Source organism: Cetorhinus maximus, chromosome 15 (genome assembly GCF_964194155.1).
Source record: "Cetorhinus maximus chromosome 15, sCetMax3.hap1.1, whole genome shotgun sequence".
In the NCBI taxonomy this organism is placed as follows: Eukaryota; Metazoa; Chordata; class Chondrichthyes; order Lamniformes; family Cetorhinidae; genus Cetorhinus; species Cetorhinus maximus.
The window spans coordinates 27,090,419-27,107,490 of NC_135893.1; the positions used below are offsets into that span (position 1 = coordinate 27,090,419).

The 17,072-nt window shown below is 43.7% G+C and overlaps 1 protein-coding gene across 1 annotated transcript in view; it reads right to left on the reverse strand.

Annotated features, from left to right (window-relative positions):
- Window positions 1-17,072, reverse strand: part of LOC144690565 (rho guanine nucleotide exchange factor 10-like protein) — a 173,129-nt gene that overhangs the window by 116,983 nt on the left and 39,074 nt on the right. The window contains exons 3-4 of the mRNA XM_078558178.1: window positions 3,050-3,187; window positions 118-438 (exon numbers count right to left, since the gene is read on the reverse strand). Coding sequence (XP_078414304.1) covers window positions 118-438; window positions 3,050-3,187 — 459 coding nt within the window. The remainder of the gene's footprint in view (window positions 1-117; window positions 439-3,049; window positions 3,188-17,072) is intronic.

Genomic DNA, 17,072 nt, shown 5'->3' on the forward strand with positions numbered 1-17,072 from the left:
TCTAATGCTGTTACTAATTGGGAAACCCACAATGATAAGTCAGTCAATCTGTGTAAATACAATTACTTTGGGCAGTTTGAATGGGATTCAGGAACGGTCTGTTCCTCTCCTTCTTACCTGTGCTGGTAGAATGTGCAATTGAATCTGTGGAAGACATGACATTATTGAGGTGAGATGTCGAGCTCAGAGTTTCTGTTGTGTGGACTATAGAAGGTGGGTTGGAGTTCGGTGGGACTGAAGCCTGCAGAGATTGGATAGACTTCGCTGATTCAGACACGGACACGGTGTCAGCAGCCTGATTATCGCCTGTGTTTTCTAGTGGGACGCTGAGTTCTGGCTCGTTTCTGTCTTCTTCTTCAGCCAGACTATCATCAAAGTCAAACTCTTCCCCATATTCTTCGTCTGAAGTTGACTCCAATTCTTCAGTCAATTGGCCATCTGTCAGAACAAAGACAGAACTCAGGTCACATTGACTAGCTTTACAAGCAGTTCCAATTCAAAACTGTCCAACTCCCCAGTGTGTGCAAAATCGATGAGACTCTTATAACACTTCTCCTGAAATCCTGGATACCATCCAAGAAACAGCTTGTAATTTGACAGGCATTTCTTCTGACAGCACTAACCTCCTAGATCTTACTCGCTATCACAACCGTTTTCCTCCTCCCTGACCTCATTCTTTATATTCATTCACAGGAATGCAGACGTCACTGGCAAAGGCAGTGTTTATAGCTCATCCTTAGCTGTCTTTGAGAATGTAATGGTAAGCCCCAAATAGTTTGCTCGGCCATTTCAAAGGGCAATTAAGAGTCAACTGCATTGCTATGGGTTTGGAATCACATGTAGGTCAGACTCGATTAGGATAGCAGGCTTCCTTCCCTGAAGGACATTAGTGAACCAGTTTTTTTTTTAAAAATGACAATCAAGTAGTTACAGGGTCACCACTGCTAATGCTATTTTTTAAATTCCATATTCATTCAACTAACTGAATTTAAATTCCCCAGCTGCTGTGGTGAGATTTGAACTCATGTCTCCGAATCATTAGTCCCAGCTTCTGGATTATCAGTCCTATTATTTAACCACTATGCTACTGTTCGTAATTCTTACCATCACAATCATTGCTCCTTTGAATACCGGCCTTACTCTTCCTAAAATATACTGTCCTACACAATGTTTGATCTCACTCTGTTGCACTCAAAACTCCACCACCTCCTTCTCTAATTCATTCTTTCCCAGGAATCTCAAAATCAGAGGTTGTAGAAGCAGTAGGCTTTTAAATGCAAGCTTGGCTTTATCTAACCACTACCTTTCGACTCATCTCATCTTTTTAATCTTGGCCGTGTCCAGCACATCAAAGAACTGTTCCAACACCAGGAATGATATGTCAGTGGACAGCATTGTGCTTCAGTGTGCTGTTCAGCAACATAACACACTCAGGGCTGGATTATCCTCCCCAACAGAAAGGTCACCGAGTGGGACATCTGCCTGCGCATGAGACACCACCTAATGGTTTTCAGTGATTTTCCTACCATTCTGTGGTTTAGTGCCACTGGGTCGAAGGGAAATGTGGTATTGCTCTTAACAAATAAGAAACTGCAGCTGCTTAAAGGAACAGAAGCTGTTGACATTGAAGAAGATTGCAAGGCAGCATTGGTGTGAAATGACAGAAGGAGGGCCGGTATCAAAGCCTTCAGTTATACCAAGAATGCCCCAAATTTTCAAATACTTCTGCTGCAAGTGAGAAGGGCATGGAGAGATTGGCTTTCTGACATCCAAGAGAGGACGTTTCTGTAGCAGAAGGATCTGGCACATAAAGGGTTAACATGGGACTGAGTACAGTACCGCCCAAACAGTGATGTAAGAGAGCACATGACCCAAACCTAGGGGCCAGTGTAGTGTTGGACAGAGCCGTGTGTAGAAGCAAGCATGGAGGCAGCTCCTAGCTTGGACCTTTACTGTACCCATGTATATCATTTCTAGCAGTTAATAGATACTTACTGTTGAACTACCTAAGACTACGAATACCTTAATAAGAGCTACCGAACTACACCTAACACCTTACAACTGTTTCAGCGAGTGCTACGGGGGAAAATGGCTCAAGAAGTTTGTGCAACCTCAGCTAACCAATGAAAAATGTTAATGATCACTAATTAGTGACTACGACAAATTAAGTCATGAGATCCCTAAGAATTCTGGAGGTATGACTCAACTTCCTACCTACCTTATATCCCTACCTTCTTACGTACCACGTCCTCACACTGCAACTGATGATGTGAAAGCTAGTTATATTTGCAAGGCATCTCAGGTCCTCCACTTGCACTCCTTCTTCGCCTTTCCATTGTGCTTCAGACCAAGGCCCAAGACCCGTGTGGCAGTCTTAGGTTCAAAAGAGAAAGGAATCGCTGCAGGCACCCAGATGAAATTAAACATCGCGTTGATCAGGTGCCTTTCTCAACCTTTATGCAAAGGAAACAGTTGCCTATAAAATCTGTGGCAAGGAATTGGCATTTGTGGAGCCAAGGCAGTCCTCCAACTGCTTAGTGTGCATAATGAGGAAGCGCTTTGGGGGCTCACGAGAAGAGTGGCCTGATTGACAGTCACCAAACATTGTCTGGGCTTCCACAAGAAGAAAGGTATTTGGGCACCATACTGCAACCAGCATCACGAAGAGAGATGATCTGGTCATTAATACATTGCTATCAGTGGGAGCATCCTGTGTGCAAGTTAGCTGCCGCATTTCATACATTACAAAAGTGACTCAAATTCTAAAAATCACTTCACTGGCCTTTAGGTGCTTTGGGGTTTCCTGAGGTCAAGCAAGGTGCTGTATAAATGTAAGGCTTCCTTTGGAAAACTCCTGCAACCCGAGGAACACCATATCCCCAACTCGAACCTTCAAAAGAGACGGCAAATTGGAGGTGGAAGAATCAATGTACTATATAAATAAAATTGTCGATAATGATCTGAAGGTGAAAGAGTTAACACCTGTATTGCGTCAGCTCTGCTGATTATACTCTCTCTCTCTTTGTTATCATTCATGTCAGGGATTTACCTGGTTTTGATTGTTGTTCCTCCTCATTTAGCTGACTTTCGCATGCGGATGCCCCTTGTACCACATTCTCTTCTTTCCTCACTGTATGACCCACAGCCATGCTAGACAAGCAGAGCTCAATTTCCTCTCCCTTCTGATCTGAAAAGAAATAAACAGCTCGATTAAACTAGGAACGATAACAGCAGTGTTCTATTATTATCAAGGAACATTTGATTCAGTCACATTTTTCTTTTCAAACTTCATGCTGCATTAATGCTCCACAGCTCTCTGATACCCGAGCCAACGAATACAAATGAATGGCACGCAGTATATTACAAGGGGCCTTTAATGGCCAAGTGGCAGACTGGCACTGGTGTGCCCACCATGTGACGGTGCTTGAGTATTTCACATCAGGTAGTTTAAATGAAAGTGAACATCAGGCGAAAGAGCTGAGAAAATGACCAAATGACAAATAAAAGCTTTCAAGAACCCAGGACAAAAGTGCCATCAGCTAACTGTACGTGCAAGAGTCCAAAGGGAAGCAGCAAGCACTTCTCTTCACCTGTGAGCGTCAGGCCACAGCATGGTTGTGGGGTTATTCTGCAGGGAGATAAATTGTGCTCTTCTCATCTCATATCTGAAGTGTACCCTTATTAAAACTGATAAAACAAACAATTGTTTTTAAAAACTGTTGTGTTAAAGATTTATAAAAACAGATGCCCAGCTGATTTTTCCCCTAATGGCTATTGTTTCATGTTATGGCCAATAATTTCCTCAGATCTGTTCCAGCTTTGTTGTCATAACTTCACCAGAGGTGTCAGAAATCCCATTTACGCATGTAAACAGGACTTTTGCCACACTTCTGGCAAAGTTATCCATAACGTTGCAGGAGAAACTCTAAAGGAATTTTTCACCAGCGTGAGACATTAAACCAAGGCCCCTGTTTGCCCTCTCACATGGATGTAAAATCCCATGGCCAATATTTATCTCTCACCCAACATCACATAAGCAAATGATCTCATTGCTGTTTACAGGACCTTTCTGGTTACAAACTGAATGCCACATTCTCCTGCATGACAACAATGACCACACTTGAAAAACATTTTATTGGCTGAAAAGTGCTTTGGGGTGTGCTTTGGGGAGGACATGGAAAATGCTCTCAATTGAAAGTTCTTTATTTCTAAGGCAATCGATATCGCAATCAGTTTTGGTGACAATGCAAAAAAAATATATTGATTTGGCTTGGAACTGGTATGAACTTTAGCAGTGGGACTGGGTCCAAGTTTAAATTGGATGAAAAGTTAAAGCAGTTTAAGTTTTATCTTGTAGAAACAAAGTGATTAAGAGGGACATTGCTGAAGTACATAAAATTATTACATTAAAGAGCTTATATATGGTTTCTTGCAATTCTTTTGAAATATCTCAAAATACTTCCCAATAGTGAATTACATTATTTTGGAAGTCTGTTGTTAGGTGGCCATTTTGTGCACAGCAAGGTCCCACAGACAGCAATGGGGCGAATATCCAGCTAATGTGTAATTTCACCAAGGAAGCATATTCAGAGGAATTGGTCAAATGAAAAAAAGAGTGAAAATTAAATTTAGAAGAGATCGCTAGTCAACTAGTCTTGAGTGCAGTTATCTATTGCGAGGATCACTCACAACAGTGAGCAAGCAATAGAAAGAGTGGTCTTTGTGGAATGTCTGCCACCTGATGGTGAATTGTAGAATTACAGCAATTCTCACAATTTTTTTGTATAAGCTGGAAAAGCTTTTTGTGCATGTTTGATAGAACACTGTAGTAAACTTTAGATTCTTCGACAGTTACTACTTTTTCTTTACTCCTGTTGGGATAGTGCTCTTTTTGTACTACTCTCCTGGGTGTTCAGCACTCTACTTTGTAAACAGAAACCAAGGGCCATGATTTTCATCACATCAGAGAGTGGCGAAAATCCTGGAAATGGCCGAAAATTCTAAGTTCCACTCCTGAACCCGGCATTTCCCATCTTGGTGGGGGCAGGACTGGAGGGCAAAGGGTGGTGGGTGTGGGGGGCATGGGTTGGCATGAGTTGGTACTAGGTTGGCATGGGGATGAGGCCATGGGGGTGGATGGGGACATGGGTTGGCATGGATGAGGCATAGGGAGTGTGGGGGGAGCTGAGGAGTGAGGGCTGGAGGAATGTTTTTTGTTCTGTAATAATTTATTTAAATACAGTGCCAGGACATAGAGGAAGGCCTTGCGCACAGCCCGCCTCTGCACCCGGCAGCCTGCACATTCATTCCGGGGTCACTGGTCCCGACTCCTGTTTCAGCCCACCTGCTCTCCCCCCATCCCTAATGGCTAATGGAAACAGCTTTTCTTTGGCTACCTTATCCAAACCTGTCATAACCTTATACACCACTAGCAGATCTCTCATTTCCTCTGCTCCGAGGAGAACAACCCCAGCTTCTCCAACCTAACCTCATAGCTAAAATCCCTCATCCCTGGAATCATTCTGATAAATCTCCTCTGCACTGCTCAAGGACCCTCACATCCTTCCTAAAGTGTGGTGACCAGAATTGAATGTAATGCTCTAGTTGTGGCCTAACCAGAAGGTTTAGCAAAACTTCCATGCTTTTATACTCAATACCTCCATTAATGAAACCCAATGGACTCACATCTTCATGAGGTGAACTGCAGTCAGTTCCCTGAAGATTGCTTGGGAGTCAAATGGTAGAAGAACCAGGTACTTGTGTTTGGCTGGACTCTATCAACGTAAAGACACCTTTCAATGATAAACATCTTGCAAAATTGGTCCAGATGGTTGTTGAAACAAGACTTCTATCGTCATTATCTGGAGTGCAACAGCTACTGATTATACACAAGCAAGGTGGCCTTTTGGGAAGTCCAAAGCTAGATAAGGAGGGACAGGATGATGGCTTGGTGTTCAATGTTGGCTTTAGTGCTGATGAAAATTTATTCTGAAGCCTCAATATCTTAAAGCCTCAACATCACAAAACACATAAGGGAATTCTGTTTTGGGGGGAAAAAAAAAATCAGACTTTTGGTGGCTGGTTTACATTTTACTTATTTCTGAGTGTGCCATTTATAAACCCAACAATCATTAAGCCTACAGCCCACTGTCACATCCAACAGCCATGATGTCGGGCAACACTGGTGATATTTATTAATTGCATAGCTACAAAATCTCAAGGAGAAAACTCTTTGTATTTGCAACATGAATAAAAAATTCAGGCACAAACCCAACAGAAAGCATCCGAGACTGGAGGGTCTTGCACAATTAGGTAACTTCCAAAATAAATGTGAGCAAATAAACAGCTTCTATCTGCGTCAAAACAGGCCAGGGAAACATCTGCCCTGAAAATCTGTGGGCTGCGATCCTGGTAGCAGTGCCAGATTGCATCCTCCAGCACTGACCCCAGCACAGTTAGCAGGGTCATCAGGAGGGCAGATTTACATGGGCCCAGTCGGTGTCCATACCACTCATATCTCCGGCATTCATTTACCTCATGTGACCAGAAAGGCTTGTTTACCATCAGAGCAGGGGGCAATCAGGGCATCCCTCGAGTCCCTATTGAGCTGCCCTCTTCCTCTTATGGAAAAGATCATCTTTTTTTTAATAAAAAGGACTGATGTGTCTCACCTGGAGTCCTCAGTTACACCCATATGGATGCCAATCCTTTTACCTGCTCAGTGCACCACCCTCCAGTGGTACAATAGGTGGCTTCTGAATCAGGGAAACATTAACTCCCAGTATCTGGAGCTTCCGGATTAAACCCCCTCCTCATTCCAGCTGCACCATTTGAGCATCAATGGCTTTGGATGGGGCAAGAGAGGCTTCCAGTATTGAGAGTGTTACGGCATTAGAATGGTAGATCTCCAAGTTAAATTCCAGGCCAAAGTCATTAAACTGACACGGAAACCATCCTACTATATTATTAATATATTTAATATACAAAGGGTTTCTTTCTTACATCAGCAAAAGTTGCCATTTAGAACCAGTTTGATGCAGAAGCGCCTTTGTTTGGCTCCTGTACACGGAGCACATAACTCCTTATACGCAGATCTGACACAGTTATCCTGCAACAACCAACAGTAACAAAAATCCATTATTTCCTGAGTCTCCCACTCTGCCTCCCAACTTAACGCGACATTTAATTGTATTGTGGCCCGAGCATTCACAATTTTTGGGCTCGATTCAGGGCGAAGCTTAAACTGGTTTTTAATTAAAGAAGTAGAGTCAAATCATCTATTTTGTTTCTCTTGGCTTGCAGGGTCCTGTTGGAGGCTGATTCAGAAAAATGAAAGATGGTCCATTCACATATCAAAGTCTGGGTTCCAACTTTCACATTGACATCCTTTTGAGCCTATAAGGGAGCGGAGGAGAAGGACAATAATACAAGGAAGTGGCATATGAAGGCAGCTTGATACTGTTCTCTCGCAACCAGAATACAATGACAATGTAAAAGGGCTTAACGTTTTACAGTTGGACCACAGCTAACAATGTTGGTGAATTGCAGAACTGGGAGTAGGTATTTGAAGGCAACCTTGCTCCAGATGGCTATGTACACTATAAGCAATCTAACATTTCAAAACATGGCTATGATATAAGTGATGAGTCACAGAAAATCACATGCAAAATATAATTCATAACGCCAAGCTAAATGTATTAATTAATGGTATGTAGAGTGTAGAGTGTATGTAGTTTATCTTAATAAAGCTCCAAGCAATTATGAAACCGGGTGTAACGCACTTTACATTTTCAGGAGCCACCTTGCCTGTAGGACAAACTGAATTAGTCACATATATCGCTTCAAATATTTCCAAGCTGCTCATGTCCTGGTTCAACCAAAGATTAATTATGCTTAGGGGTGGATTTTTGCAGAGTCGGGAAGACTCTACGGACCTTTAAAACTGTCCTGGATAAGCAAGTCCTGTTCCCATTTCTGACAGATCCACTTTTTGCCGGTAGGGGAAAGAGGGAGGGGCGGGATTCACACAGAAGGAAACCTGAGGTCAGCAGAGCCATTTGAACTCAATGCTGCCTTTAAACAGATCCCGTTTTGGCTGTTGCAAGGGCCTTAAACCACAGTGTGGGAGTCACGAATTGATGAAGGAGATATAAACGCTCTTGAAGGGTGGATAAGATCTGCATTGCTGTCAGAAAGTTAAAGAGCATGGAATTTTTAAAAATTTCAAACATTAAAAGAGAACAGACTGCAGCTGTCACGCAACTTTAAAAAATCTCTCTGCTGGACTGCTTTGATTGACATGCCATCTACAGCAGATTGGGGAAAAAATAGCATCTGTTTGTGCCGACTTTCAACCTAGTTCTTTGTTGACATTTCCCCAAGGGCTATTATTAGGTCATTATGAATGCTTGACTGAGCTTCACAAGCTTCAATTATCTCAGGGGGTTCTGAGTTCACAGTTTAATTGACAGTTTAAAGAAGCTATTAAATAATTACTTGTCTTTGATGTGGGGTCTGATAGAAGTTTTGATTCTATACAAAATTAACCATTTGAATAGATTTAAAAGTTTTGAATGGGCTCTTTCACTATCAAGTGTGTAGCAGTGAGAACTGAATAAGTTTATTATTTAAATTTCCACATGGCTCGTGAGGTCTGCCCATGGTGGATACTGGGTGACTGGCTATGGAAGTGGCATGTAGGATATGAGGGGCCATGGGCAGGGGTGGGGGTTTGGGAGAGAGGGGGAAATGCAAAGGGTGAGGGTTGGAGGGCCTAATAGCTTCTGAAACAACTGGGAACAAGGTCCCAGAGAACCAACAAGCACCTTATAACCAGCCTCCCTTGGTACCATTCTCACCCCTGTGTCTGCCTATGCTCTGCTTCTGGGGTCAGCGAGCCCAACTCCATCCCACCCCTACTGGAGTGAAAATCACACATTTGGGGTACTTTTTTTTTAACTGGGGTGGATCGGGCAAGTCAGGAAATTACCCAACTCAAATCACCCACCTCAGTAGCAAAAGTACAGCCCTTAGAACTTGCCCAAACCCGTGAATTAATTTAAAGTATATTACACAGAATTTTACAGCACAGAAACAGACCATTCAATCCAACAGTTTATGCCAATGTTTATGCTTCCCATGAGACTCCTTCCATCTTATTTCATCTTATCCAATCAACATTTCCTTCTACTCCTCTTTCCCCCATGTACTTACCTAGATGCATCCGTGCTACTCACCTCAACCACTCTGTGTGGTGCTGTCACATTCTAACCACTCTCTGAGCAAAGGCATGGTCACATGTTATAGGGGAAAAATGTGGCAGCCATGGGATGAATGAACAATCAATTTGTTTTGGTTAGTACCGGTTTGAGGGTGGAATGTTGGCCAGGGCATTAAGAGCATATCCTGCTCTGCTTCAAATCATGCTATGGGTTTTTAATATCTATCAAAATCAGTAGATAAGGCCTTGGTTTAAAGTCAAAATCCAAATGAGAAGATCTGTGATGATCCAGCATTTCCTCAGTACTCCCTCTAAGTGTTGATCTAAATTATGGGCTGGGATTTTCCAATCACGCCATGGCAGTAGCGCCGTGGGGGATGTGGCAGTCCAGCCAAAAGTCCATTGACTTTCAGCAGGACCGGATGACCCTGGCAGCATGCAAGGCCAGAAAATCCCACCCATGAGCTCAAACTCTCTGAACAGACTTCAACCCAAGACCTTCTGATCTGAGGTGAGGGCGTTAACCTTGTTCAATTGCCTCTAACACAAAGCAAAGCAGAGAAAGCCCATGGAATTTCTGGTGGGGAGTTAGAAATCAGTCACTAACCAAGGTTTCAACTGCCTTTGTTCATGCTGCATTGATACTATAGAACCGCCTCTTGAATACAGTGTCTTGCCCACACAGTTATACTCACGGATTTCTGGAAAATGGACGGTTTACTTTTAAAACAAAATGGAGAAGGGACACTCTGCTTTGAATCAAAATGGAGTTGAGAGGTCAGGTGAACTTTCCTTTTCTGTCAATATACATGAAACTACACCAGGCTGGAAGCTAGCCTGCTTGTCCGGACAGGACATTAAAATGCAAAAGACCTTTAGGGATATTTCATTGAGAAAACATTAAAATGCAACAAACCTTTCCTTATGGATTAATGGCTGCTATATGAACTTGCAGACAACTTGGCTTCAGAATGGAACTCCACTGAATGGGTGCAAAAAGAAACCATTCTATCACAAGGAGATACAAATGGATGAAACTCAAACTCAAACACTATTGTATGCCAATGGTCAAGTCATCAGAGACCACTTGTGTGGATAACGAAAAGCAGATACTATGATCACCTGGCAGAAATTTTGATGAGGAACATTTATTCCGACACATTTTTGGGAGCAGAGAGAATGAGAGGGAACAGATGCAGATTAGCAAAGGAAGCACCCTGCCTAGGACCCATCAGCAGGCAGAGAATTGGGGTGAGCTTTTACCTAACAATTTGAAGAACAAAGCCAGGTTTTCACTACAGGTTTTCAACTGCAGTGAAGCCAGAAACCTGTAAGCCACTGTGAATTTATCATCAGAAACTTCCAACCTCCATTTCTTCAGTGAACCAAAAGGAAATCATCGGCCTGCAAGGTTTCAAGACTGCAACTCAAGAGAATCAAGGGTGATAATCAAGTTTTGGACTCTTAGGACCGAAGTGCATGCTTGACCCTTTGTAATCACGTGTGTGTGTGTGTGTGTGTGTTGTTGCAAGTACAAAACTTACGAGAAAATCTGTGTTTTATCTGTTCTTGAGAGTTACAGCACTCAAGGGGTTAAAACACATCTCTGTCTCCAGTCAGTCAATTGGTGGAAAAAAAGGGAAACCATCCTATCATCTCTCCCCTGTCCGAACCAGTAGCCTGAGAGTTCAGTTACCATGTACACAACTGCATTCATACCACATATGACATGAAATTTGGTATAACTGATAAACGGTGCACACAAAATGCTTCAAATACTTGTCTTTCCTCGATCACTGGCAAGGTCCCCACAAGCGAGTAAGTGAAAAATGCATCACCAGCCTATGCAGGAAAGGATCAGTTACCCAAATATTCCACCAGGCAGTAAACATTGTAGACCCCCTCTCAAACTGCAGGGCTTATATTAAGTGGGAGTTCTTGGTACCAATGCCAGGGAGGGTGAGAGTGAAACATTCATACCTCCACAGCTCTATCAGGTGGTGGACATGAGTAATTTGCCTTTGAAGCAACACCGCATTATTTTGGTCATAACTTCCAAGCTCCCCATTGGATTTGGGGAGGTACCCCAAAGATGCACTGGGGAACCCTTCTTCAAACTTCAAAGGTAAGGGTTTGCCCAGCAATTGCCCAGAAGTGCAAACTTCCTTTGGGAAATTGCCTGGTTCTGGAAAACATCCAAAAATGCGATTTAAATCACAAACTTAGGATGGTTCTGGCTGTGTTACACAAACTGCTACTCAAAAAAAGTTAGAAGAATTAAAGCCTCTTCTAACTTTGGATAACTATTGTAAAGACACAGGCCGAGCCCCACACGGGGCTTCCCTACATCCCAAACCCCTCAGGGGTCTCCGCGTCTCCACCATGCTCCGACTACGCTCCCCAAAACAATAATCCCCACCCGACTCCCTATGGGATTCCCCCCCCCACGACCCGCGATTCCCCTCACCCAGAAAGGCACAACTACCCCACCCCCTGACCACCCCCCTCCCCCCAGACTGGGCCACTGACCTCTCCTAACCCCTCGCAGGCCTTACCTCCCCCCCTCCCGACCTCTGACCCCCCAACCCTCAATGTCCGAACCTCACCCTCCCACCACCCCCTCCATGACGTCCAACACCCCCTACCTCTCTCATGATATGACACCCCCTACCCCTCCCCTGATATCAGACCACCCCTCCCCCGATGTCCAACCTCACCCTTACTCCCCTGCCGATGTCCAAATTCCTCCCCACCCCACCGTTGTCCGAGGAAGGTATGGTCCATTATCTTAACAGTCATTTAAAACTGTCACCTATCCTGTTTTGAAGCAGACATTCTAAATTTTGACTAGGAAGAACAAAAATTCCTAAAAGTGTCAGCTTTTATCGGTTGATACTACGTTTGCCTCTGTCATTCCAGTTAGTGGTGAGGCCCAATTTGTCTGTTCTTGTAGCTCAGCTGGGTGTGAAAGTCGATTCACTAGAGAAGGGAGCTTCTGCTTAACATTCCTACCTCGACTGATGTCATTAAAAAACATTAATTGGGCATCCATCTCATCTCTATTTGAAATCGTTCTAAGGGCAGGAAAGGTGAATGGCATGACAACCCCCACACACTTGACTTCCACAGCATTCTCCTGCACAGTGCTCCTCAGAAGGTGGCTGTAGTTGGAGGTCAATCATCTCAGTTCCAGGACATCACTACAGGAATTCCTCAGGGTAGTGTCCTAGGCACAACCATCTTCAGCTACTTCAATGATGATTTTCCTTCCACCATAAGGTCAGAATTGAGGATGTTCACTGATGTTTGCACAATGTTTAGCACCATTTGTGACTCTTCAGATACTGAAGCAGTCCATGTCCAAATGCAGCAAGACCTGGACAATATCCAGGCTTGGGCTAACAAGTGGCAAGTAACATTCATGCCATGGTTGATGAGGGAAAGGCCATTGATGTGGTGTATATGGACTTCCAAAAGGAGTTCGATACAGTGCCACACAACAGACTTGTGAGGAAAGTTATAGGTCATGGAATAAAAGGGACAGTAGCAACACGGATACAAAATTGGCTGAGGGATAGGAAACAGAGAGTAATGATTAATGGGTCATTTTTGTGCTGGAACAAGGTTTGTAGTGGAGTTCCCCAGAGGTCAGTATTGGGACCCTTGCTTTTCCTGATATATATGTAAAAGTGATCTAGGTCTTGTTGTGCAGGGGACAATTTCAAAGTTTGCAAATGACACAAAACTTGGGAGAATTGTAAACAGTGAGGAGGACCGTGTAGATATTTAAAAGGACATTGACGCATTGGTGCAGTGGACAGATAGGTGGCAGATGAAGTTCAATGCGGAAAAGTGTGAGGTGATACACTTTGGTACAAAGAACATGGAGAGACAGTATAAAATAAAGGATACTATTCTAAAGAGTACATAGGAGCACAGAGACCTGGGTGTATATGTACATAAGTCATTAAAGGTGGCAGGACAGATAGAGAGAGCTGTTTACTAGTCAGACCTCAGCCGGAGTACTGTGTACACTTCTGGTCGCCAAACTATAGGAAGGATGTGAACGCATTGGAGAGAGTGCAGAAGAGGTTTACGAGAATGGGTCCAGGGATGAGACACATCAGTTATGAGGAAAGATTAGTGAAGTTGGGACTGTTTCCCTTGGAGAGGAGAAAGCTAAGAGGAGACTTGATAGAAGTTTTCAAAACCATGAGGGTTCTGTACAGAGTAGATAGGGAGAAATTGTTCCTGCTCATATACGGATCGAGAACCAGAGGGCACAGTTTCAAAGTGTTTTGCAAAAGAAGCAAATGCGAGGTGAGAAAAAACTTATTCACACATCGAGTAGTTAGGGTTTGGAATGCACTGCGTGGAAGTGTGGTGGAGGCAGGTTCAATTGAGGCATTCAAGAGGGCATTGGATGATTATTTAAATAGAAACAATGTGCAGGGTTACAGGGAAAAGGCAGGAGATTGGCACTAAGTTAAAATGCTCAGAGAGCCAGTGTAGACACGATGGGCCAAATGGCCTCCTTCTACACCGTAACAATTCTGTGATTCCGTGAATGCGCTGCCTGAGAGTATAGTGGAGGCAGGTTCAATCGAATCATTCTAAAGGGAATTAGACTGTTATCTGACAAGGAAGAATGTGCAAGGGTTACAGGGAGAATGCGGGAGAATGGAACCAAGTGAATTGCTCATATGGAGAGCCGGTGCAGACATTATGAGCCGAATGACCTCCTTCTGCACTGTAATAATTCTGTGGTGTGCAAACTGGCTGCTCAATTTCTTTATATATTGAGATGTGCTTTGGAACACCTGGCCACTAAAAAAGCAGTACATGGGGAGACTGTGTCATAGTGGTAATGTCACTGGACGAGTAATTCAAAGGCCCAGGCTAATGATCTAGGAACATGGGTTCAAAGCCCACCATGGCAGCTGGTGGAATGCCGGGCAGTAGGATTAGGCTGGGTGGCTCTTTTTTGGTGCAGACATGATGGGTCAAGTGGCTCTTTCTGTGCCGTAAACTTTATGATTCTACATGTGACTCCAGACCCACAGCAATGTGGATGACTCTTAAATGCCCTCTGAAATGGTGTGGAATTCCGCTCAGTTCAAGGGCAATTAGGGGTGGGCAACAAGTGCTGTCCACAAGCACACGCACACACGTTCTTTCATTAAAATACAAACTGGGTACCAAAGGTCTGATTTTCCATCTTATGTTGTGGAGGCATTCATTATGGGGCACTTGTCTCAACGAAATGTCCCAAGGTCCTTTTACAGAAATATGGTTGCCAAGGCTGAAGAGGCAATTTTATAAGAGGTGGGAGAGAAGCAACAAGCTTCAGAAATTAGGGAATGAGTCCCAGAATACGGTGGTTGAAGGTTCTGCCACCAGTGATGGAGCTGAGAGAGAGTTGCATGCAAACATGCAGAAGGCCATAGCCGGAAGAGCAGAAGATATATGTAGATGGAGAATTGTGTAATAATACAGTAGAGGGAGGCCACTGGCTGATTTGCAAACAAGGTTGAATATTTTGAAATCAATGAAAGAATAAGAATAAGAATAAAAAATGCAGCATTTTCACATCCTAAGGATGTGCCAAAGTCCCTTATGACTAATTAAGTACTTCTGAAGAGTAGTCATTGTTGTAATGTAGGAAATGCAGCAGTCAATTTGCCCACAAATAGTAATGTAATAATTATTTAGTGATGTTGACTGCTGGGTAAATATTGGCCAGGACACCTGTTCTTCTAATAATGCCATGGGGTCTTTTGTGTCCATCTGAGAGGGCAAATAGGGCCTTGCTTTAACATCTCATCCATTTAGTGGGATACAGAGATATTGACGGTCACTGAGGGCTGGTAAGGATTGGTGTGCAGGATAGGGTGCAGGTTCCAGAATTTCTAACAGAATTTGTGGAAAGTTTATCAAATTTTAACAGCCAGAACTCGAGCCATCATCGACTCCCCTCCTCCTTACACTAACCTCTGCAGCCGTCTGTCTGCATTTAGACTTGGCAAAAGATATAGCCTGTTTGTAGAGTGAAGGAGGAAAATGTGTCTGTTTGTTTCTTATCGTAATGGGTACTGGCTCAGCCTAGGCTCCTCCTGTGTTCAAGGGTTTTCAAGAATCCAGATGCCATGAGGGGTAGATTCCTAGTCTACATGTTTTGATTTTACTTCTATGATTCCTATGATGATTGTCAGAAGTTGGCTAGAACTGCTGTTTTGTCCCTGATTTATGGCCGTTTCTACCAGTGTTCAGGAAAGGACTGCGTCAAACACATACCTAAAGAGGCTCCAAAGGAAGAACGGCAAGAGGGGGAGGGTACAATTTCTATCTGAACTTTCTATTATCTTAAAATATTTTGACATGAAGAGGAAAGTACGCACCCAGCCATCAATTTTTCTTCTTTCCTGAATGTACTGATTCAATATTGGGTGGATGTTCCGTGTTCCCTGTAGCAGTGAGCACCTCTCCTAAGTGGCCATTCTACATAGGCAAATCCAGACTGTGAATGGCACAGGCCATTTGATCAAGGACAGCGGGGAAATTAACAACTGGATATGATCCACACACAGATGCTCTCCAGCAGGGATCACTGAATAATGAGAAGGGACTCGAGCTGATTTATCCCGTTCCTACCCAGAGGTGCTGAGGCACATTTTCACTGCTTCCTCAGCTAAGACCAGCTAACACCTGTTGCAAGGTTGTTTGGTGTCTCACTGAGAGGTCTGGAAGCTTGTGTGATTGAACATAAACTGTTTATTGTTAACACACAACTATAAAACTATCTCCAAGGTATGGTGCTATCTAGGTGCTTTCTTCATGCTGAATTCCCTCAGATTCTCTCTACATCACAATGTGGGCAGTACTGTTCTCCAGTCCCACATTAACCTTTGCTATGTCGAACACCCTTATTCTACACCTCCCCCCAAATCTTGACCCAATATATTTACAAAACAATCTTTTTTTACATGCTACCCCTTCTCCCCCCACCCCGCATCCGCCCCCACCCACACCCAAGTCTCTGACTTTATAAATTCAGACGGTCTGGAGGCTTGAATATTCTTCCAGATCTCATTTTTGTCCTGTTTGGAGGAGTGGTGAGTTTAGTTGCTTTGAGCAGACCATGTTGGTTTGGAGTTGAAATCGTAGTATTCCATATTTCTGGCACTTGGCTGTCTCCATCTGATTCGCTTTTTGCGCTCCTCCGAGTTGAATTTCTCTTTATCAACAACACGTCTGCTTTGTTTAGGCACCGTGGGTTTGTCCCATTCCTCCCAAAGGGAATATTCACTCGTTCATTCATGGAGTGGACTTGGGCTTTCTTTTTCTGTGGTGTTCGCAATGATCTTCCGGGGAATAGAAGGTGTCTCTCCCTCATGTTTGAGCATCCCTCATCCATGAGCTCAACCTACAGTTCGGCTTCCATTGCCACACCATGTTCACTTCTGCACCCTTGTGACTCACTAAGGTGTGCTTTGATGAGTTGGTGGTCACTGCTCTCCTGCTCCAGCATTGACTTACTGCTGTGTGTTTCAGATAATGACTGCAGCTTCATTGCTGTGGTTTTCGCTGGTCGTGTGCCAGCAACTGTTGGGCTCCGAGATTGGGGCTCATCATTCTCCTGTGCACCTACTGCTCAAAGTATGTTGGGGCTCATCTGAAGGTTTGGCTGATCCAACCGAAGAGGAGCTTCTGCCGTCATCTGCGAAGGAGTTGGATTAACCGGCTCTGCAGAGTGAAGACAAGTTAGAGATGAAGTCCCAGTTGAAAGTATCTATAACTGGTGGACCTCACAGGAACCTGCTGTTCCCTGTAGTTGATGACAGAGGTTGCTTTG